The 22108-nt window shown below is 47.5% G+C and overlaps 6 protein-coding genes across 6 annotated transcripts; 3 read left to right on the forward strand and 3 right to left on the reverse strand.

Moving 5' to 3' along the window:
• Positions 1-311: 311 nt before the first annotated feature.
• Positions 312-1960, forward strand: N7455_002416 (aldehyde dehydrogenase; the record flags this gene model as incomplete). The annotated part of the gene is made up of 4 exons (XM_040953448.2): positions 312-766; positions 839-1232; positions 1292-1734; positions 1816-1960. The coding sequence occupies 4 exons, from the start codon at positions 312-314 to the stop codon at positions 1958-1960; spliced, it is 1437 nt and encodes a 478-aa protein (XP_040816186.2).
• Positions 1961-4136: 2176 nt separating this feature from the next.
• On the forward strand, positions 4137-4892 carry N7455_002417 (GPI anchored serine-threonine rich protein; the record flags this gene model as incomplete). The annotated part of the gene is made up of 1 exon (XM_040953318.2): positions 4137-4892. One exon carries the CDS (start codon positions 4137-4139, stop codon positions 4890-4892), a length of 756 nt encoding a protein of 251 aa, XP_040816270.1.
• A 2225-nt stretch (positions 4893-7117) lies between these two features.
• N7455_002418 (uncharacterized protein) lies at positions 7118-7515 on the forward strand (the record flags this gene model as incomplete). Its single annotated transcript, XM_065604274.1, is given in 2 exon segments — positions 7118-7137; positions 7149-7515. The coding sequence occupies 2 exon segments, from the start codon at positions 7118-7120 to the stop codon at positions 7513-7515; spliced, it is 387 nt and encodes a 128-aa protein (XP_065462765.1).
• Positions 7516-7973: 458 nt separating this feature from the next.
• On the reverse strand, positions 7974-13766 carry N7455_002419 (fungal specific transcription factor domain-containing protein; the record flags this gene model as incomplete). Its single annotated transcript, XM_065604275.1, has 8 exons — positions 7974-8038; positions 8096-10175; positions 10706-11611; positions 11675-12186; positions 12253-12377; positions 12868-12918; positions 13000-13681; positions 13736-13766. The coding sequence occupies 8 exons, from the start codon at positions 13764-13766 to the stop codon at positions 7974-7976; spliced, it is 4452 nt and encodes a 1483-aa protein (XP_065462766.1).
• A 1048-nt stretch (positions 13767-14814) lies between these two features.
• Positions 14815-16299, reverse strand: N7455_002420 (uncharacterized protein; the record flags this gene model as incomplete). Its single annotated transcript, XM_040953219.2, has 1 exon — positions 14815-16299. The coding sequence occupies one exon, from the start codon at positions 16297-16299 to the stop codon at positions 14815-14817; it is 1485 nt and encodes a 494-aa protein (XP_040816194.2).
• Positions 16300-20214: 3915 nt separating this feature from the next.
• Positions 20215-21486, reverse strand: N7455_002421 (SMP-30/gluconolactonase/LRE family protein; the record flags this gene model as incomplete). The annotated part of the gene is made up of 4 exons (XM_040953359.2): positions 20215-20800; positions 20907-21050; positions 21118-21278; positions 21454-21486. 4 exons carry the CDS (start codon positions 21484-21486, stop codon positions 20215-20217), a joined length of 924 nt encoding a protein of 307 aa, XP_040816208.1.
• Between the last annotated feature and the right edge of the window lie 622 nt (positions 21487-22108).

Raw genomic sequence — 22108 nt, forward strand, 5'->3', positions numbered from 1 at the left:
CTCGGCTGTTATTCAAGGCAGTTGAAGGAGGCTTTTACACTCTATATCCGCAGACAGACCGGAGATAATTCCATTAAGCCGCTGAATAACGACCCCATACCCCGGACATAACTATCGGATCTACGGTTTCAATAATTGAACAGTGAGCTATAAGAGTCTGCCCCCCTTTGTTCCCCACCCCCTCTATTTGGTTAAGATCAGAGCTCCTATTAAACCAACTCAGCCCCTCCATTTGAAGAGTCCGGTCCCTTTCTGTATTAAAGAGATATCCTCCCGTATTATTCTTCTTCAACTCCCCCAAAACACTCATAATGGCCCAATCGAACAAGGCGGTAACCCCGCTTATCATCAATAATGAGTCCATCGAGACCGGAATCAAATTCGAAGTCCACGCCCCCGCCACTGGCGAGCTGAGTGGCTATTGCGCCGGTGTATCAGTCGACGATGCCAACCGTGCCGTTGACAGTGCCCAAGCTGCGTTCCCCGCATGGAGCAAGACCAAGGCACACGCGCGCCGCGACATTCTGTTGAGGGCCGCCGACATCATGGAGTCGCGCAAAGAGGAATTGATCCAGTACCAGCGCGAGGAGACCGGTGCCGGCCGACCTTTCTCAGAGGCCACTTTCAATATGGGTGTGCTCTTTATCAAAGAGTTCGCAGGTCGGATATCCACGATCGAGGGTATCGCGCCGAATGTCAGCGGTGAGGGCGAGGGGGCTATCGTATACAAGGAGCCGTATGGAGTAATCCTGTCAATCGCGCCATGGTAAGTTTCGTGAATCCGATCTATACTGCAATTTATCAGCTGGCTTGGAACTCTTTTTTAATTGAATTGCAGGAATGCTCCTTTCATTCTGGGTACGCGCGCCGTTGCGCTCCCTCTTGCGGCTGGAAACACCGTCGTTCTCAAGGGCTCCGAGCTCTCACCCAAGTGTTTCTGGGCTCTCGGCGACATCTTCCGTCAGGCTGGTCTTCCCGCCGGATGTCTAAATGTCATCTTCCACCAGCCCTCCGACGCCCCGGCCGTCACCAACGCGCTGATCGCCCACCAGGCTGTGCGTAAGATCAACTTCACCGGTAGCACGATTGTCGGCTCGATCATCGCTTCAACCGCAGGTAAACACATCAAGCCTGTGCTGCTCGAGCTGGGCGGCAAGGCGTCCGCGATTGTTTTGGACGATGCGAACTTGGATAAGGCTGCCATGAACTGTGCTATTGGATCCTTCATGCACGTATGTATTGATGATTCAATCAAGACAAGGATAATCACATACTAACAAGCGATACACAGTCCGGCCAAATCTGCATGTCGACCGAGCGGATTGTCGTGCAGCGTTCGGTTGCAGACGAGTTCCGTCAGAAGCTTGCTGAGACAGCGGAGAAGTTGTTCGGCAAGGATGCGCCCGCGCTAGTCCTAGTCAACACCGCAGCCGTTGCTAAGAACAAGAAGCTAGTGGCGGACGCTGTGTCCCGCGGCGCTTCGCTGCTATTCGGCGACGCCAATGCAAGCGAGCCCGTTAACACAGGCATGCGGCCGATCGTCGTTGACGGTGTCACCAAGGAGATGGACATGTACGCGACCGAGTCGTTTGGTCCGACCGTGTCTCTCTTTGTGGTGGACACCGAAGATGAAGCGATCGCCCTGGCCAATGATACCGAATACGGTCTCACTGCGGCTCTGTACACCAACAACCTGTTCCGGGGGTTGCGGGTGGCTAAGCAAATTGATTCTGGGTGGGTTTTTGACTTGCGAATACGATCACCTCATACCGTGGAGATTGGATTGAGGCTAACTTTTGTTTTTTTTCTTTCTAGGGCCGTACACATCAATTCTCTGACTGTACACGACGAGGCTGTTCTCCCTCACGGAGGATGGAAGAGCAGCGGCTTTGGTCGCTTCGGAGGAAAGTCTGGATACGACGAATTCCTCCAAACGAAGACTGTTACTTGGCAGGAATAGAGGCTAGACGCACAGGTACATACTTTACGACGATACATAGCAATCCTGTTTGATTTTGGGTCCGTTTTGGGTCCGTTTGGCCCCCAGAAAGATTGGGCCGCCACGGGCGACTGTTTCCCTAGTTGTGTTGACAGGGCTTGTTCTGGGCTTGTTCTGGGCTTGTTTGGAGGCCAAGTTGGGGTTTAGTTGACTTTGGTCCGAACTTTGCAGCCAATGTGGCCAATGATGGAGCCCTATGGCGTCGCCTAGAGGAGCCTCTAGGAAGAGGTGGTCCGGATACCCGGCTTATTATCATGTAAACGAGTTGAATATGACTCGCGGTGTGTGATTTGTGTTGCATCCGGCGGGCAGCGTAGCATACAGCTATACCGGATACTTCGGTCTTTTCTCTCCTTTTTTTTTTTGGTTCGGAGCCTCCGATTTAGATCTGTCTCACTTTCGCCATGAGGCTGAAGGTCATGTGATTTACTGTTTTTTTTTTTTTTTTTTTTTTTTGCCTCAGATGAAATCTAAAAATACCTGTTTTTGTAATAAATAAAGGACTTGAACCTATGAATAGCCCTCGTGTAGTGGGATTCCCACCTTGAGACCCGATACAGAAACATTTGAACATCGATAGTTGCGGGCAAGGCGCTGGACACAAGTCCCACCCTAAAATCAGGCACAAGGAACGTAGCAAATCACGGCAAATCACCGGGTGAGACAAACCCCATTCTTTTATTTTATTTCCATTTTTCATTCTTACCTGTCTTAAATTCTGGGAAATGAGTGATTACAGTATATTATCTAGTTGCTATAACTGTACCAACATTAAACTCCGACCCCCTGAATATCACTGTATAGGCTGTTGATCTTTCCCATGGACATCACACCCCTCGATGAACCGGTGGGATCGGCGATTGTTGATACGGCACGGGCCTATCGGTGTGGAGTTATGATGTGATTGTCGTGATAATCGTGGATATCAGTGAATATCAGTGAATATCAAAATCTAACCCTGTAGGTTAGGTAGGTTTGAAATCCCGTTTCCCCCGTGTAGAAAAGACACATGGTACCTGCACCTGCAAGGCACTGCGCCCTGTGCTGCAACGAGGGATTCCAATACAATACCTGTACGACGCCCGTCATAGGGCCTGGGCTTGAAGGCGCAATGTCGTAATCAAGCAAATTTCCCACCACTTTGATCCTCTTTTTCCTAAACACGGGTGGCGTAATGAGAAATAAAAGGGAAGCCTTAAATATAGAATATTATCTATCTAATTTCACATAGTAAAACATATGTACAATAATAGCTAAGATGTTCCAGGAGGCTCTGTGGCAACTATGGATAATTCTCGGGTCAGGCCCCAACCTAAGGTTTTTGGTCGCCAAGGGTTCCATGGGTCCACGGTATTGAGGGGTACCTATTGGAACTTTCCAAGGTTCCTTGAAAGGCTTGACAGGTAAACAAATATGTCAGTACTAGTTACTTACTCTGTGCCGGCGTACATAGTACTCCGTATACCTAGGTATTATTGGCCCCAGTCTCTCCAGGGCTGTGTGCCTACATTCCTTCGGATTTAAGTTCTTTTCTCCTTGGCCCCAGTTAAGTGGTATTTTTAATCTTACATGTCGGGACATGCTCTACATTAAGGGTGAACCGTTATTAGGAATAAAATTAACTTCTGAACTGCCCACCAATTAAAACCCGGTGCCTGTCTGTAACACGCTGGTATATTACAATAACATCTGAGCCACAGCCGGCCTGCATGCCCCACGAGGACAAGATGATAATTGGAGCACGAGACTGTCATATACGAAAGGATGACTCCCGTGAACTCTATATACAGTATTATAACGTATAGGATGATTGTGATCGGTCAACGATTGAACTCATACGGAGTATTTACACCAGGAATAACCTTGGGAGTCAAAGCCACACGAGGTAAAAAAAAGTAAAATGTAGCCGAAAGGAAATGAAGGTGGGGATACCCATGGATGGTCTTGGGGTTTAGTCTCGACCCACTTGGATGTGTCTCCAAGCTAGAAATGTAGAAATGTAGTTTACCTCCCCTCTTTCTTCTTTCTTTCTTCCTCTCTTTAACCTCTTCACAATCATTTTTTTCGTTTTTCAACGATAGTCATTCTTTTATTTCCCACCTCAGTCACTCTTTGTCAATCTCGACACTAAATCACCATGCGTTTCTCCGTCGCCACCGTTTTCTCCGCCCTCGTGGCTCTGTCTGCTGCCTACACTGCTCCGGACTACACCCAGAACCCCAGCGGCAATGCCATCTCCTCTCCCGGCCTGAACGAGATCGTTCCCGAGGGCAAGACCTACACCATCAAGTGGTCCCCCACCACCACTGGTCCCATCTCCCTGGTCCTCCTGCGCGGTCCCTCCAACAACGTCGTTCCCCTTAAGACTCTCGCTGAGTCCATCCCCAACAGCGGAGAGTTCAAGTGGACCCCCGGCTCCGACCTCGAGGCCGACGTCACCCACTACGGTCTCCTCCTCGTTGTCGAGGGTACCGGCCAGTACCAGTACTCCACCCAGTTCGGTCTCTCTGCCGCCGCTGGCTCCAGCTCCAGCTCCACCACCGCTGCCGCGACCACCGAGACTAGCGCCGCCGAGACCACCCCGGCTGCCTCCGCTCCCGCCTCCTCCACTGTCATCGAGAGCGTCGAGATCACCACCACTATCTGCCCCGAGACTGAGACCACCGCTGCCGCCACCACCCCCGCCCCTAAGATCACCCCCACCGGTGTCTCCCCCGTCGGACCCCCCTCCAGCACCCCCGTGAGCTCCATCCGTCTCACTACCAGCGCCATCCCCAGCGGCACCGCCTCTGCTTCTCCTTCGGCCTCCTCCCCTGTTTTCAACAGCGCTGGCCGCAACGCTGCTAGCTTCGGTGCCGTCATGGCCGGTGTCCTCGCTGCTTTCGCCCTCTAAGCGCATTCTCTTAAAATGGGATCGCGTGCCGGTGGCATCTTTTTTCTTTCTACTCCAAGCGCAGAAATAATGCTTTTGTTATTTTCATGAGGCTTAATTTATTGATATCTTGATATGGGCTTTCTGGATTCTGTCTTTGGGCTGACCTTCCGTCTCATACCATGTTTTCTTCTTGTCTGCTATTTTTTCGCATCTCTCTTCAGCTATGGTTGCGTAATGTGAAGTTCATGTCCTAATGTTTCTTCCTCCTTGTAGCCTACTTGTCCACAGGTAGATCTTAGGACATCGGTCGAATTTTCACTATAGACTTGTAAATATCAAGCCCAATCTACATATGGAAAGAAGACGTGTGATCGATAGACGTGGTAAATGTGGAGATCCCATATTGCCACACAGTTTATCTATGTAGCTTCATAGAGAACAGAATCAGGCCGAATAGGGGCAAATAGAGGTCTGACAAACACTGCCTGAGTAAGCGCCTACATCAAACAACAGCAAACAGTGTAGTGCAACATACTGATTGCATCTTCAGATGCAATGCGGTCCAGATCTGTTTGTGCATGATGCAGATTAGAAGAACTCAGACCCATTTCCTTGCAGATACCTAAGAGAAACAGCAAATACCAAAAGAAAAATACACTTGTACCTATAGAAGGCAAACAGATATAACTTTTGGTACAATATATGATATTTAATATACACTGTTGGGGGCTCTCTTCACAGCGCACTTATTTTCACTTGACTTTATTAGCTTATGTTGAGAACACTACATCAGTCAACCTATTAACCGGGTCGTCGAACTGCGGCCACCGCCTTCGCGGTGTCCGGGTTCCCGGGTCTAATTGCATCCCGGGTCTAATTGCATTTTTTCCCAACCACCTATTTTTAAAAATTCACTACACCCTCAATTCTTCATATTATGTCTCCAGATTTGGAAGATCGTATTACCAATGCCTTAATAGCTTGCTATGCTAAAACGAAGCCAAACATCAAGGCCATCGCTGAGGAATTCGGTATTAGCTACGGCATATTAAGAGGACGGCTTAAAGGTCGGAAGTCTCGAAACGACCGTACCTCACCCAACAAAGCATTGGAAACCGAGCAAGAAAAGGCATTAATTCTATGGATCGATACCTTAGATCAGGCTTATTCTCCACCATCTGCTGCTCAAATTCAATGTGCTGCGCTACAAATTATCCGGCGTTATAACCCCTCTCGGACACTCGGTAAAAACTGGGCTTACGACTTTATCGCTCGTCTACCACCACGCTCTGAGCACCTTACCCAAAAACCAATAGAGAAAGTACGGTTTCAGGCTGCAGAACCTGGCTATATTGTCACTTGGTACGATCGTCTGTAAATTACGCTCAAAAGCTACAATATTAGCCCGAGAAATCTATATAATTTCGACGAAACCGGGTTTCGAATTGGCGAAGGGAAGGCTCAAAAGGTTGTTTCAGCCCGGGGCAATTCATACAATAGTACCGGTGGTCAAGCCGAATCGCTTACCGGTATTGAATGTGTCTCAGCTACGGGTTGGGTTATGCCGCTATGGTTTTTAGTGAAGGGACAATTCCATATAGAAAGTTGGTTTATCGACACCAATTTACTAGACAACTACACAATTTGTCCAACCCCAAATGGCTGGACTGATGAAATCATTAGTTTTGCATGGCTCTAGGTATTCGATGAATTTATATCATTGCGTATTAAAAAGGGGGAATATCGTCTTCTTTTAATGGATAATCATGGTTCATATTTGACCTATGATTTCATTGAATTTTGTTGGACAAAACGCATTATTCCTTACTGCTTTATTCCACATACAACACATGGTTGCCAACCTCTCGATGATACACCTTTCTCGGTCTTAAAGCATTACTATAAACAATACAACAACGAGACTGCTTTTTGGGGTGGTGATACGAAACACAAAGCCAATTTCTTCGCGGGTATTCATGATATACGTACACGATCATTAACCGAGCGGACAATTCGACACGGGTTCCGAGAAACTGGAATTTGGCCTATTAATTCAGACAAAGGTCTTGAAAAATTGAAGTTGACAGACAATGATCTTCCCGAAATGCCGGGGTTTATAGTTTATGATATTATGTCTGGAACGACACCACCCCCACCATCAAGTTCACTACCAAATTCACCACCTACGACCGTTCAAAAGCTCTGAAAAGCGAGTAGTAAGGTCGTGAAGCATATACAAAACGATGCTACAATTTCTCCGAAGGTACAGGATAGTCTTTCTCGCATTTTAGAAGGTGGACTCGCTCTTGCCGAGGTTGGTGCTCAATTCGCGGAGGACAATGTTCGCATTTTACGACGGAAAAAGCAGTCCAATACTGCTAAAACAAAGCGTAGGCTGCCTGAACTAGGCCCTCGTTTAGTAAAGGACTGCAAAAAACACATCTCCGACCGTGCCGACCGAGAAAGACTACAGATATTCAACAGATCTAAGAAAGCCTGGCGGGAAGCAGCTATTTTGAAAGCGATTGACGACGGCGACATTGAAAACCCGGGTGATATTGAGGATGATGATGGTGCAGAAATGGCCCGGGAATGGATAGATGATCTTTATTGTGTTGATTTAGAAGGTGATGCTATTTAAATTCAATGAATTAGTTGGTGTTGGTGGACAAAAATGCAATTAGACCCGGGATGCAATTAGACCCGGGAACCCGGACACCGCGAAGGCGGTGGCCGCAGTTCGACGACCCGGTTATTCTTAAACCATCACAGTTGCTACCATCCATAGACCATTTGTTGTAGGTAGCTTTCTTTCATCCGGTGATATATCATATCCTAGAGACAGTATTTAGTATAGAACTAGGACTGTACTTCCTCAGCATTTGTAATAACCAAGTCTCCCTAAAGCTATACAGCAACCCACTATGAACCAAGACCGCCTTTTCTCCTGGCTCGTTTTCGCCACCTTTCTCCTTCTACTAATGACCTTGTTGAATCATTTTCTCACACCCATACTAGCCCTCCTGGCGCTGGCAGCCCTCAATTCCGTAGACCAGCTATTATATCGAGTCCGTCTGTTCATACAGTTCTGATTCTCTGCTATGGGACCGTACGTCCCCAATTCCAAGCACTACTTTGGTCGTCGGGTATCAGATTGAACATGACTATCAACACGTTGGTTAGAATCTCGTATCATTGATCTGCATTTCGATTTCACTCACGCTCACCAAAGGCACCAAATGTATCGTCAAGTTGCTCGAAGATATTCGCGGACGGATATTCAGATGGTTCGATGGGTGCTTGGACTGGTCGGTCGTTTACCTTGCTCTCGTCATGTATTGCTTGGGCCATATCTGGAGGCTGCCTGGAATGGGACGGTGCGTGAATTGTCGACGTTAGAGGATGATCGCTGCAGACTTCTCGCTCGGATGGTGAATGACTCCCAGTGTGGTCCATACGGGACGGTTGTACACTTGAAATAGCACCCCTCTCAGATATCTCCCTAGGAAGACTTGTTTCCAGTCCCCCTCTCAAAGCACCAGACATTTCTCGCTCGATAGTTACTTTCAGTAACTCGGTCAGAAGCTGTGCTGTCTGCTTGGCAATACGATTGTGTGGCCCAAACGCTGCGCTAGCATGAATGATACGCATAATTCCAGCCTTGGCCTCGTGCGCAGCTGTAGTAAAAGGTTGACTAGTCGGCAGAATGCAAAGGATGACGCCTGCAGTAAATTGTTGTAGAGAAGTGAAAGATTCGGCGAAATGATGCTTGAAACGGAGGACTGGAATGCGAGATATTCGCAGTGCAGCTGCTGTGGCTACTCCCAATGACTCGTGGATTGCATCTACCACCGAGCGCGAGCATGAACCGGTTATTTTCTGCTCGAGTAAAGGTCGATGAGCTTGTATCAGAGCTCCATCGTATGTCAGTTGGAGAGTTGCTGCCTGCAAGATGATCGTTTCTGCCTGGTATTTAGTGCGATGTGGTAACTCTTTGATTTGCTGTTGAAACTGCTCTAGGCGGTTGTCGGAGCTCCAGAACTCGAAATCGAATAGCCGAGGAACCCTTTTCCGCCAGGAGACTAATTGCTTCTCTGAGTCTTGTGCTGCTTCTGCAATTGCCAGAAGGTCCTCTTTGATTGTCTCTTTTCTTAATTGGAGACGACGAAACCGCGAAAGAATGTGTCGGATGATGTTGTAGATTTCATATTTCATAGTGAAAAACCCGGCTGTCGTTGTTGGCATTCCATCACCAGATATCCATTCATTTTTCAGCAAAAGTGGATCAATGGCTAGGTCATCCATGTCTCTGAGGGAATGCAAAGCGACAAGTCCAGTATCAATAGAAGAAGGTCGCCCATAGATGATAGACGCAAACGTGTCGCTGACAATAGAATGATTCCAACAGCGAGAGCGAATCTCATCCATGATTGGATTTTCACATTGCGCTGATTTTGTATAAAGACGAAGGGCATAGGCAGACCTCACGCCCATACCAGAGACAGTCCAAGCAATGCTCGGCGAACTATGATAAACATAATAGCAGGATACCAAGAGGCAAACCTGGATAGCTTCAATTCGACAATCGATTGAGATATCGAGAAGATTCCGTCGTATTTCACTTATCAAGCCGTGCATCAGCTTCTGCCCGTCAACGGAATGTTCGCGCAACAGTTCGTGTCCGGGCCATCTCTGATCTGGTAGCACAGATTGCAGCCCAATCATAGCCACGGCCAGGACAGCCATGGTAGGACTGAGGTCTTGGCGTCTCCACGAGGTTTGGGAGATTATCCTGCGTGCAGTTTGTCGGAATGAGGGCTCGTGGAATATCAAGATGAACCATTGCATTCGGTCGAAATAGACGTCGATCAGGGCTAACATCACAGCCTCTGGGGGAAGCTCTACTTCCGTTAAATGCCAGAATGAGTTGTCTATCATAGGAGCACCTGTATCACCGGGTATTGATGCACCAGTCAGAGTCCGGCCAGCTTCTTCCTCATTGAAGACTCGTCTGGCGAAGTCAATCGCAGAAGCATTAGCACCAGACTGCGGTTCTTTTGGAGAGCGTTCTGGATAAGATGTTGAGCTCTCTGCGGCATAACGTATCTCGGTTCCTCCAGTGCCGTGGATGGAGTTAGAATATTTGTGTGTCGCTGGTGCGATGGCTTTGTGTACTCCAGAAGTCACATGCAAATCTCTGGCCCCTGGATTTTGTCTACGAGTCCTCTTCGCTGTCCGCGGAGATGTCTCGCATTTATGTCCAGCGCGAGCACAGAGAACACAAGGACGTGAGCTATCGCACTATACGAACGCTGTCAGAACCACAGTTTCACATCAGGGGTGTTGTGAAGGGATCTATCTACCTTGAGCTTCTGGCGGCGACATCTGTCACATGCTCGCGATGTACGGAGTATCTTCTGCAACGCACCAGTCTCTTCGTCCATGTGTATAGTAAGGCAGTACTTTATCCAATCCCTTATAAAAAATCGAAATCTGCAGGTCCCGTGTCACTGGAGATCACAATTGGGGATACAACTGGGGATACGACTGGGGTCCCCGCACTTTCGAATAGCCGCGGGGAACCGAGCTTAGCCTACGCCTCCCGAAGCATAAGAATAGAATACAATAGTAGTATCTTGATTGGTTTCATTCGGTGTGTACGCTAAAATAACTAAATGCTTTTAATTGTATCAAGTTGTGATCAACCCCAAGAGATGTCCACGGGCATTCTGCGCCTGTGAAAGAACAATCTCAGCCGCGGGATATGTTTGTAGTAAATACCCAGCCGCTTCCTCGCAAGTATATAAGTTCGACATGGCCTGCATCCTCACTATATTATCCGAAACCTTCAGGTCAGGAAGGCTTGCTTCCAGAATAATAATCAATATAGTAACAGTACTTCCGGGGAGAAAATGAAGCATCTTGCAGTCGTGCAGCTCATTAAGAATCTCATTGACTTGCAAAGTCAATCCTCTCATTTCTGAGACAAGGGTAGTCTGGAGACCATCCCCTCCGCTCGACGCAGCTTGGTAGAGTATGGACATCGCAGTGAGATGGAGGAGATATAGGAAAGCCTGGTGAACGAGTAGGACAATCTCCGGAGACTCTGTATGGCAATCATGCAAGAGTGATGGGGAGAAATAATGTGCAGGGGCAGGAAGATTTTGAATCCAGGTTTTCAGAAGGTGTTCGCATCCAGTTATGACCGCCTGAGATATATTTGACCTAGGCACCATGGAGTATTCACAATCCCCGGACTGTGACGTTGACCAAGCATCCTGATAAAGAAGATTGATAATGACGCCCAAACAATGAGCAAGTTTAATCTCTTGGATAAACAGAAGCATCATTCGCTCTTGGTTTTCCCAGTTGAGCATAGCGGACGATTCCCCCAGCATAATCAGCACAAGGTCATGATATGGCTCGGAGGAATAGTATCTCGTAGATTCCAGTAGCGACATTGTGACATCGCTGTTTGGGATTCGCAGTGGTCGACGGAAGCCGAGGGAGAGGATGCGATCGCGCACATAGAGACACCACCACAGCCTGTGCTTGTGGGAAAAACTACCTGTTTCTAAACTCGCCAGAAGACCGACGCGCTCTGCTGTAGAATAGGCGAGATCGAACCAGTATGTTGGGTCCTTGTGGCCGCCTCCACTTCCATGCCACTGCATCATGAGCAATAATGCTTGGATCTGGGTATATGCGTCTGGCTCCGTCTCAAATTCATAAAGAATCTGATGATAGAGTCGAAATTAGTCTCGGCTTGCCATGGATTCCATCTTCTCTAAATATCTCACCTTCGCTCGTCCAAATAATGTTCTTCGCAATGCTTTCCGTGATGAGAACCCAGCTTTGACGGCAGTTTCCTGCTCAATAAATGCACTTCCAGCCAACATGACAGCTTGATGAAGAAGCGGGCTCCGAAATTGGGATTCATCCTCGACCATGACATTTAATAAAAACCATTGTAGATCAATGACAGGTAGGAGAGGATGAACATATTTGATATAAGCCCCAAGCAACTCATTCCGAAGGTCAATGGGAACTATCTTGAGAGCCCCTTTCAACTGTAGATATTCTTTACTTCCCTCTGAAAGATTCGGAAGCCGAGCTTCGAACGTTCGCTGCAATTCGAATGGCTGATTGTAGTCCCCTAGAATAAGATCCGGGGTTTGCGGCGAGAGCAGCTCATTTATCGTTGTAAGATAGCTGTCTAAGGGATATGTCTGGGGCACATTTTGCGTCAAGGTCATATGTGGTTGGTCAGATATCGGCTTACTCCCCGATGCGACGAACTGCGCAAAAGGACCTAGCAATGTTAGTGACTATGCGGAGACTGGGGGTATATGCTTGGCACGTGTGTCTTATGCCTTACCTAGATCATCCCCGCCTCTTTCTAGCCGATCTACATCCTCGGCATTGGAGAAGGCCGTCAGAAGACCACTAAGCGAAGACGATAGATCCATCGGCACGGACTCCGACCGTTTCTTCTGTCTGCTGCTAAGGGGATTAGCGCTAGTTTAACCTCGATATGCAGTTCCTCTTTTGGAACTCCGGGGGAAGATTTACCTTGATTATTGGTGACACAGAGAAGTACTCGATTGACTGTGACTGACACGTGAACCGAGGTCGGGTTTTTGTACTGGAGCTTTGACCGTCCGCACTCGATACACTCTTTTGATGATCGTTGAGTTATTTGTTTCAATGTTCTTTTCAAATGTCTTCTTAGCTCGACTATGTTGTATGTTGTCCTGTGGAAGACCGCCCTTAATATGAAGGGGATACGAGAAACCGGCGACATCCGTGGGGAAACTCGGGGCCCCGCATTTTCGAGGATCCGAGGGATTCTCTTTGGCTGTTCTTTGTCTCAAATTCCAAATCTAGACTCTGATTTGCTGGGGAATTGCGGTGAGTGGGCGATCATCTTCCACCGGAGTCCTGGAATGGAACTTCCACCGGAACTTGAGGAACCAATCACATGTTCACACACACTTCTACACTGGAAACGACCTCACTCTTTAACCATGAAACATTTTCAAAGCTACGAAGTATCCAGCAGTTACTTCAGAACAATCTACCATCTCCCATCTACCAAGGCAATGGACCATCTTTATTAACAAACCCACCAGCCTCCCCATCCCTCTGCCCAAGCACAATCCCCAAAATCCCCCTCCCAGACTCCAACGGATCCCCAGCTCTCCCATGCGCACTAACAGCAGTCTCATCCTCACCCCTCAAATTCGACCTCACAAGACCAGGACAGAATGCAAAAACCCGCACACCACGACTCTGCAATCGCTTATGCATCTGAACAGTAATCATATTCAGCGCCGCCTTACTTGCGCGATACTCATCCCAAGGTGCAGCATAAACTTGACTGCTGGGATCAGTTGCCAGTTTCATCGAGCCCAGACCACTGGAGACGTGGATCAGATAGGGCTTTTCTGATTTGAGGAGGAGGGGGATGAAGGCCTCTGAGACTAGTGTTGCGCCGATCACGTTCGTCGAGAAGATCTGGTTTAGTCTGGCGCGGCCGCTGCTGTTAGGTGCGGCGGAGCCGGCGTTGTTGAGTAGGATGTCGAGGCGATTGAATTGTTCGGATACGGTGTTGACTGCTTGGGATATGGAGGTGTCGTCTTCCACGTCTAGCTGGAGGAGGGATAGCGTTCCTTTGGGGTCTTTGCTTTGGAGTTCGGAGAGGGCTTGTTGGCCCTTTTGCAGGTCACGGCAGGCCATAATTACATGGTGGTTTGGGTGTGCGGCGAGAATTTGGGCGGTTGCGTAGCCGACTCCTGAATTCGCGCCTGGGTAGAGTTAGGTTCTGGGACTGGGGTTGGCTTTTTTAGTTAGTGGCCTACCTGTGATGAGAATGATGGTTTGTTCAGACATGCTGTTGTAGTTGCTGATTGGTCTGTGAGAAGGGTTTTGGCACCACAATTGACTCTTGACTATGGATATCACAGACTTTAAATACAACGAGGTTTGATACTACAAGTCGGATATAAGTTCTCTATCGCCGTCGGTGTTAAGCCGGAAACCGCGAAGTGCGAATCTTACGCCAAATGTGGAGATATTTGCGTTGAGCTGAACTAGAGTAACACATGCGGACATGTTATCCGTACTAGATAGTGGTCCATACCGTCAAATGTCACCCAAAATCAGGCATATGAATTGAGGAATCTTAGAACACACACAGGTATTATGTTGTATGTATGTTTATGATGTCATATGAGCCACACTGTGCCACCTGAGCCTGCATCACAATCTCGGTCCCATCCCGGATTGACCAATCACTTCAAGCATTGTATGTCTCAAAGTTACATTGCAGGCTAAGCTTTCCGAGACCTTGGACCCGAGTATTGTCTTTAAATACATGTCTAGACAGCTGTGGTATATATTTAGTTGTTTAGGCAGCAATGGCGAGAATTAGGTGCAGAAAACTTTCATAGGGCTTTGGATAGCTTTGAATGGCTTTAAATGTCCAGTTTTCAAGATATATCTTCCAATTTAAAACAAAAAATGATGATTCAATACATCGCCAATGGAGGTATCACCGCTTTGCAATCCATACACAAAAAGAGCGAGAAAAATCAAGAAAGACAGTATGTAACGAAGTAAGACAGGGGTAATATAATGACAGCGAGAAGAAAAGTATAGATTTTACTTTTGCGGGACCCGACGAGTCTTTTGATGACAGGAAATGCAGATAGTTATACACACCCAGCCTAAAGGAAGAGGCACTTTTTGAGTAGACCATCTCACTAAAGGAGTATAGACCACCTGCGAGCGGCCATGCCAGTGACCGCTTGTTTGTCTCTCCTGGTAGCGGTAGCACACAAGAGAGATAAGAGAGGGATTAAGAGTGTAAGGGAAAGGGAGGAAAGAACAAGAGAGAACGAAATAATAAGTTTTCTTTCATTTTGCCGGCAAACTCATGTCAAGGACGTGACCACGATCCTTGAAGAGGAGGCAGCGGACCCCCAGCTGCCGACGGCGACCCAGAAGGCGTACCAGCAACCGCCCGTCCGGCGGGTGCAATGGGCGTTGAAGAATACGGCGGGCTTGCAGGCCAAGCAGGTTGGGACTGGACGGAGTCAATCATTCTTCCCTGGGGAGCGGGACCCGCCGAAGTGGGCTGTGTGCCTGAAGCTGATCGGGCAGCATCGGCGCCCGACCAAGACGTCGTGGTGCCCGGTTCTGATGCAGGTAGGAGGGTGGGTTGGGCGGAGCGTGGAGAAGAGGGTCTTGGGGGTAAGGCGCTCAGGGACATTGTGCGGCCGAGGTGGTCGCGGTAGAAGTCTCGCTCGGAGCGGTAGTGGTCTCGTTGCTGAACGAGGGAACGGAGCTCCTCGCTCTGACGACGGACAGTTTCTACGTTGCGCTGGATCTCGTCCTGCTGTGCGGTGAGCCGCTGCTCGAGTTGCATCTCATTGCGTTTGCGATTGCGGAACCGTCGTGAGGCGTCGCTGTTTGCTTTGCGCTTTTCGGCTTGGCTGGAGGAGCCGGATCGCATGTCTAGTACGCATGGTATCATTCCCACTGGGAGGGGGCTGCCCTGTGGTGTTCCGGCTCGTGCGGGGGCTTCGGGTTGGCGTCTGGGGCCTTTTGTTGCGGGGATGGGTCGGGTCAGAGGGTCCATTGTCATATACGGAGGCGCAGTGGGATATGATGCGTTGCTTTGTGCGAGTGATACACTGGCCACTGCTGGAGATGCATGGTGAAAAGGACTGAAAGTTGAATGGGGCGTGCTAGGGCTCGTTTCTTGGGAGTTCGGGTTGGTGAGAGGCCCCGGGCCGGCACTAGTTCGCCGAGAGTGCAGACTGGTTGTAGAATGCAGCGAAGTCAGCGTAGGAGGCTGAGTGACAGCGAGAGGTGCTATTGGGCGTAGACCCGTCTCTACAGGCAGAGGCGAGCTAGTGACGGGCAGACGTGGGCCCATCAACGGTTCGTGAGGAACTAGTGGTGACTGTGCGACACTTGACTGACCCGAAGCCCTGCCGCTCCCGCCCACAAACCGTGCTGAAGGCGATGCTGGATTCATCAAAGGGCGTGAATGAGACCTAGGAGATAATGGCTGCGACGCCGATGCATATCCTGAGCGGATTGTAGGTGAGGTCCCTTGGGGACGAGGTGAGGAAGATGGACCCGGTAGACTCAGTGGTTCACGACCGAGTGCAGTCAGGTCCGCCGTTGCCTGTGGGTGATTCAAGATGGCATGAACACCAATGGGTCGGGATGACATGGATTCCAGCGGTGGCTCCACAGGTCCATATGGATGCCATGACTGGGGTCGAGGTCGTTGAGGTGGTCGGCGGGCAGGATTTCGGTTGCTTGCAAAGGCACGGTCATTGTCACTCGACCGGTCATCTGCTTGAGCCACATCTCTGGACAATGAACCTGCACGTCGAGAATCCTGCGACATAGAAACCAAATCTCCCACGACGGAGCGGGAGTTATGGCATGACCGAAACCCCCCTCTCTCCTCGACGCTGGGTTCTCGAGTGTGAGAGAGGGAAGGTGAAGGCGATGGATACCTATCTGAGTAAAGTGACAGATTGGGTGAATGTGAGCCCGAATATGGTGCGTTCAACACACTGATCCCTAAGGCCGCCACGATGAATAGAATAAATCAGGATAAGGGATGTATAGAACAAGAAACTCGATTCTCTCAATTGAGGATCGAGGAGAAGATAATCAATATAAGGAAGCTAAGGAAGCTAGAAAAGCTAAGGAAAGCTAGGAAAGATACGGAAAAGATCCGAGGCCCTTAAAAAAAAACAGAGCTAAGAGTGAAAAGAGCAAAGTGACGAAAGTCAAGAAACAGAAATTGGAAAATGGGGCAAGCTTAAGAAGAGAGCGAACCGTTGAAATTTAGCAGCGGTGAGAGAATGATCCATCACCTGGTCTGGATGGCTCCAAGACACAACTTAGTTGTCTCTCTGTCCGACCCAGTCTGGCGGATAGTTGGGCATCTCCTATGGAGACACCCTAGTTTCTAAGTCTAACCCCCGGAGTATTGGGCTTCTTTTTTTTTTTTTTTTTTTATTATTATTATTATTTCTTCTTTTATTATTACTTTTTTTTTTTTGACATTTGACATTTGACATTTTATATTTCGGTTATTACTGTTTTAGTTTTAGTTTTTATTTGGATATTTAATTAGAATCGTTAAAATAGAAAAGAGAAAAAAAAAAAAAGGAAAAAAGAAAAAACAGAAATAGAAGTAAAAGAAAGAATAGATTCAATATATCCAACATGTCCAATATGTACACTAATATCACCCTCCCCCCTATTATAGACAAATAGGCACCAAATCCCTATAGAGTCCTAAAGTCCTATAGCCGATAAAAGTACCTAAAAGTACCCGGGGAAAGCGATCGTCATGCACAGCACGAATCATCGGGAGCTGCAAGTGTGCGCCGTCACCATGGACATGGACAGGGACAGGTGGAGACTGCCATTTCTTTTTTGGGGGGGGGAGGCATATTTATTTATTTATTTTCTTCTTCCGTTTTTGCCCTTTTTGCCGCTCTTTTGGTGACTACTATTTGTTTTGTTTTGTTTTTTTTTTTTGTTTTTTTTTTTTCTCTCAAGCTCGGAAGGTTTGGGGCTTTGGGGGCGTGGAAGGTTAGTGGACGATAGTACGATAGTATGGAGACACGGGAATCCAGAAAGTTCCTTTTTCTCAGAGCAAATCTGACAAAAAGTGAAAAATGAAAGAATGCCGAACTCCATTTCCTATCGGATCTATACCCACTCGGGTATAGTAAGTGAGGCAATCCTCAATGGTTGCCTTGTAAGCGTCCAGGTCCTATCAATTCCCGAGAGTTGGGGAGAAACTAAACTACATTGATGCTAATGTAAACAGGGGAATATACCTAAATACGGAGTAGTTAAATACAAATCAAAAGAGAAAAAAAGAAAAGGCAGAAAGGAAGAACGGAAGTTCGAATCCAAAGCTTATTGAGAAATGTTGTGCATCACCAAATCTTCCCCGTGTCCCGGCACAAGGGGCCGTTGCCGTTGACCGTTAGGGGTAATTGGGACGGTGTCCTAGCTAAGAAATAGTCAGTGGGGGGAGGGTCTTTAGCTTTTAACACCTGTTACCACTTCATATAGTACGGAGTAACTATACAATATAGAAACTTGATCTAATTGTTTGACGTCATTGAACAGGGTAAATTGAACAGGGTAACGCAAGAGAAGACATCCGTTAGAGAAGAATCAACTTAAAGAATCCTTCGTTTCACCCATTTGTGTAACTTGGATGCCCACTTCACTGAAAATGATGTCATTCGAAATATATTATATAAAAATATAAAAAAGGTAAATAAACAAAGTCAGTAACCAGGTGACAACGTTCTCTATCACCTCTCTTTGATGCTCCGCGATCGGATCCAGCGGAAAGGGATCCGGTCAATTTCCTTTCTCAGGATGTGAGCATGAGAGAAAACCCGTGTGGATAGCTCTGTTTCCGTTTCAAGGTCACGGGGATAAAGAATCTGCCTCAAATAAGCAGCGGAGATCGGTTTAGTGTCCAGTCCCAAGAGACCCAAGAGACTGCACTAAAGTGGATTGAAATGGGAAAAATCAATTGGCGATTTTATGGGATAGGCGAGCTCTGGCGCAGCTGAAGCGCCTCGTCTTGGCGAGGATTTGGGATCCTCAAAAGGCATACCGGAAGTGTTCCATGATCTCCGCGGATTCGGATCTAGGTACTCCATACTCCGTATGTGGATAAGTACGGAGAGTCGGCGCTTGTCAATTTACGATAGATCTTCTTGGATGTGTTGTCATGCATTTCCCGAGGCCGCGTCCGACAGAGTTTCAAGGGGAGCTGTCAGTCTTTTTGTGCTGCAGGAGAGTACCCGCTATATTGTCTATTTCTTTTTTTTTTTGTTTTTTGTTTTTTGTTTTCTTTTTTGAGCGAATCATTGGACATAATGAAAAGACAATTGCGGTCTGATAGATCCAGTGAATTTGACTGGTTGAATCGAACAGGGCTAAAAATATAGAAACATTTGGAAGCATAATGTTTCTCTACGATTCTCTTCTTCTTACCTCCTTACTCCTTACTCCGGATGGAGTAGGGCTGTTCTCTCTGTCAACTTGTGGCGTACAATCTCAAACCACCGTTCCCAGACCATTGAGTTCTTCCTATCCCCGCGGGTCGGATGCGTGTCATCAGACTATTTGAATTGTGCAGAAACGGAGAAGTTAAAAAGATATCCGATAGAATGGATTCATCCATCACTGGATCCTTTTTTTCTTTTTTTTTTCAATTTCAATTTGTAGTTCACTCTCTCTCTCTGAACTTCCAAGTGGAGACTGTGCCCCCCCTTTTTCATGATCTGCTTCGGCCTGTTCACCGCATGGATCGCCCATTATCTCGTGTCCGCTGCAACCGCATTTTCCTTTGGGAAAAAAAAAAAAAAGAAAAAAAAAGCAAAAGAATACCTTTGTCTGATCGAGATTACTAGGATATCTCCCCCGTTTGACAGGTATAGTAGATCTTCAAATCGATCCAATCAACACACACACGTATAGTCCTCGGAAAAGAAGCTCAAAACCATAAAATCACATTGAAAATATACAAAGTACAACCACCGATCACTCCGTGCCTGCGCCATGCAGGACGGATCCGCCCAAGAAAAAAAAAAGAGAGGTGGCAGTGTTAGTGCCCACGCATTACCCAGCCTCGACGAGAACCCAGCCGAGTTTGAAATCGGACGGAAATCAGGGGAATCGAATCCAATCCTAAATTTACAATAGCCTGTATGGAGTATATGGCCGACATGATGTGAGATCGAAATGAAAAAGCTGATTCGATCTATAAACCTGACTTTTCTTTTCTTTTCTTTTTTGTCCCTTGCGTGAGCTGCAGTGGAAGGCTACCCTGAACCCAGGTTTCCGGACAATGACAGCGCGGACCGGCGTGCTCGCCCGTTTGTTGATCATTCGATCCACACTTCAGCTTGGAGCTGCATATCCCGATTTGTCGACTGCGTCTTTGGGTACGGAGTATTCCGTACTTTTTTTTATTGTGCGAATGGCATGACTATTAACCATCACCGCCTTTTGGTCCTAATTTTTGGAAATGCAAAGTACTAGTTAATGCACCATTGATCCTCCTGCTGCTCGGCGGTGTATGCACATGTACGTTGCAGTGGAGGTGGCCAAAGTACGTAGAATAAGAATAGACCAAGAACCAAACTAAGCATAGTACGCCGTCCCGGCAGTATGTATGTGCTATGTATGTACTATGTACTTCGTACCACATACTATGTAGTTATCCATGTCTGAAGATACACACAATAACACGAATCCCCTTCAGACCCTACTGAAACCGAAACTCATTCTTAGGAACACCGCGGACTCCAACATCAACCCTGAAAACCCGGCCTCCATATCTAACCGACTGCGGGAGTTGGTCATCATCCCGATCATCCTTGGCAGTAGTGATAAACAATTCAGTGCCAATAAAAGCTGGACAGGTCACGTTGCGCGTCGGGAGATCGATCTGACCGATAATCTTCCCGGCCGGGGAAATGCGCAGTACCTTTCCGCCACCGTAGACAGCGCTCCAGATGCAGCCCTCGACATCAATAGCGAAGCCATCGGGCTCTAGTGAATTGCCGATATCGAAGTGCACCCGGCGGTTGCTGATGGCGCCGGTGGACGCATCGAAGTCAAAGGCAAAGATCTTGCCTGTCGGCGAATCAGTCAGGTACATCACGTCGTTGGTTAGGTTCCATCCGATCCCGTTGGGGATCGTCACTGGTGCCAGCATGTGGTGCACACTCTGGTCTGGATCCAGTCTGAATAGAACGCCTTCTGCTTCCGGTTTCTTGATCTTTGAGTCGTTCATTGCCCCGGCCCAGAATCGGCCGTGGCTGTCAATTGCGCCATCATTGAAACGCATCCTACATTTTGTAACAAATTGAGGGTTTGATGTTAGTTGGTGTTTCATAGGTAATGTTTTTTTTTTGTCTTTTTTTTTCCTCCTTCCTTTTCGGGGCTTATGCTTACCTCTCTGCCTTTCCTCCATCCTCTCCCCATAACTTCTGAGTATCATGGATATAGGAGAGTTTCCCGGTAGTCTGGTCCAGCCGAGCAAACCCGAATTTGGCCCCAACAATTAGCTGATTGGACTCTGCAATATTAGCGGTCACGCTAAAAGTCCACGTGGTTCTTCAGCAAAATGCAATTTAAAGGATTTCCGGGAAATTGGGAAACTCACCCAACAGAGGCATCGGTCTCAACGACCTTCAATGAGTTAGGACCCTTTGCCAGATCGAGACGGTATAGTTTGTGGTCCCAGATATCCACGAAACGGAACTCATTGTTGGCCACATCGTAAAAGGGGCCTTCGAGTAGTGTTCCTGGAATGTCAAGGTACGGCTGATTGAGTTAGCCCTCTGTGATTGGTGTATATTTCTTTTTCTTTTTTCTTTTTTCCTGTGCTGTGACAGGCTCGGGAGAATAATCGTCACGTCTGACCGACACGAAAACCAGAGAAAAAGAAAACAAAAGAACCAAGCAAATTAGAAATTGACGAATAGCATAGATTACTGACCTCATTGACCGTCCACCTCTGAATTTCAGACATGCCGATCGGTGATAGAGTGGACACCGCTATTTGGGAATTGAGAAGAGGGGGAGGTTAGGCATAAAACGGTTTACTGTTCAAAGTTCAAATTCAAATCACGAAAACCTGTCAAGACAATATTGTCGGAGTCACTGGTGTTCTGTATACTGTCCACAGATATATATTTGAAGATATATGTATTGGAAGAGAGAATTACAGAGAAAATGAAAGATGAGACGTGGGATATGCCAAGCCACCCCCACGAGGGCTTACTATTCCACTTTTGGCACTTGGGCTGGGGTACGGAGCACGTACTCCGTACCTTTGGCTACAATATAATCTAGGCATGTAATCTTGTAGATATCGTTTTCTTTTTTTTTTCTTTTGGTGCGAATCATACAAGAAATACACGGATTCCAGGTCCATTCGGCAATTGAAATATGAAAAGAAAAAAAAAAAAAAAACTCTCCAATGCCACTATCGAATCTCCTGCAGGAATCCCGTGTCTGCAATGCGAATCATCACACAATCTCTGAAATTCCCATGAACGATGGAGTCCTTCCTATGCGTAAACTTTCCATTCCGCATCAATTCGTGCAGCTAGCCGCCAATCTATATAATAGAGTTTTTAGGCTCGAACATC

Source organism: Penicillium solitum (genome assembly GCF_028829755.1).
Source record: "Penicillium solitum strain IBT 25940 chromosome Unknown utg000001l_segment0_segment0, whole genome shotgun sequence".
NCBI classification, from domain to species: Eukaryota; Fungi; Ascomycota; class Eurotiomycetes; order Eurotiales; family Aspergillaceae; genus Penicillium; species Penicillium solitum.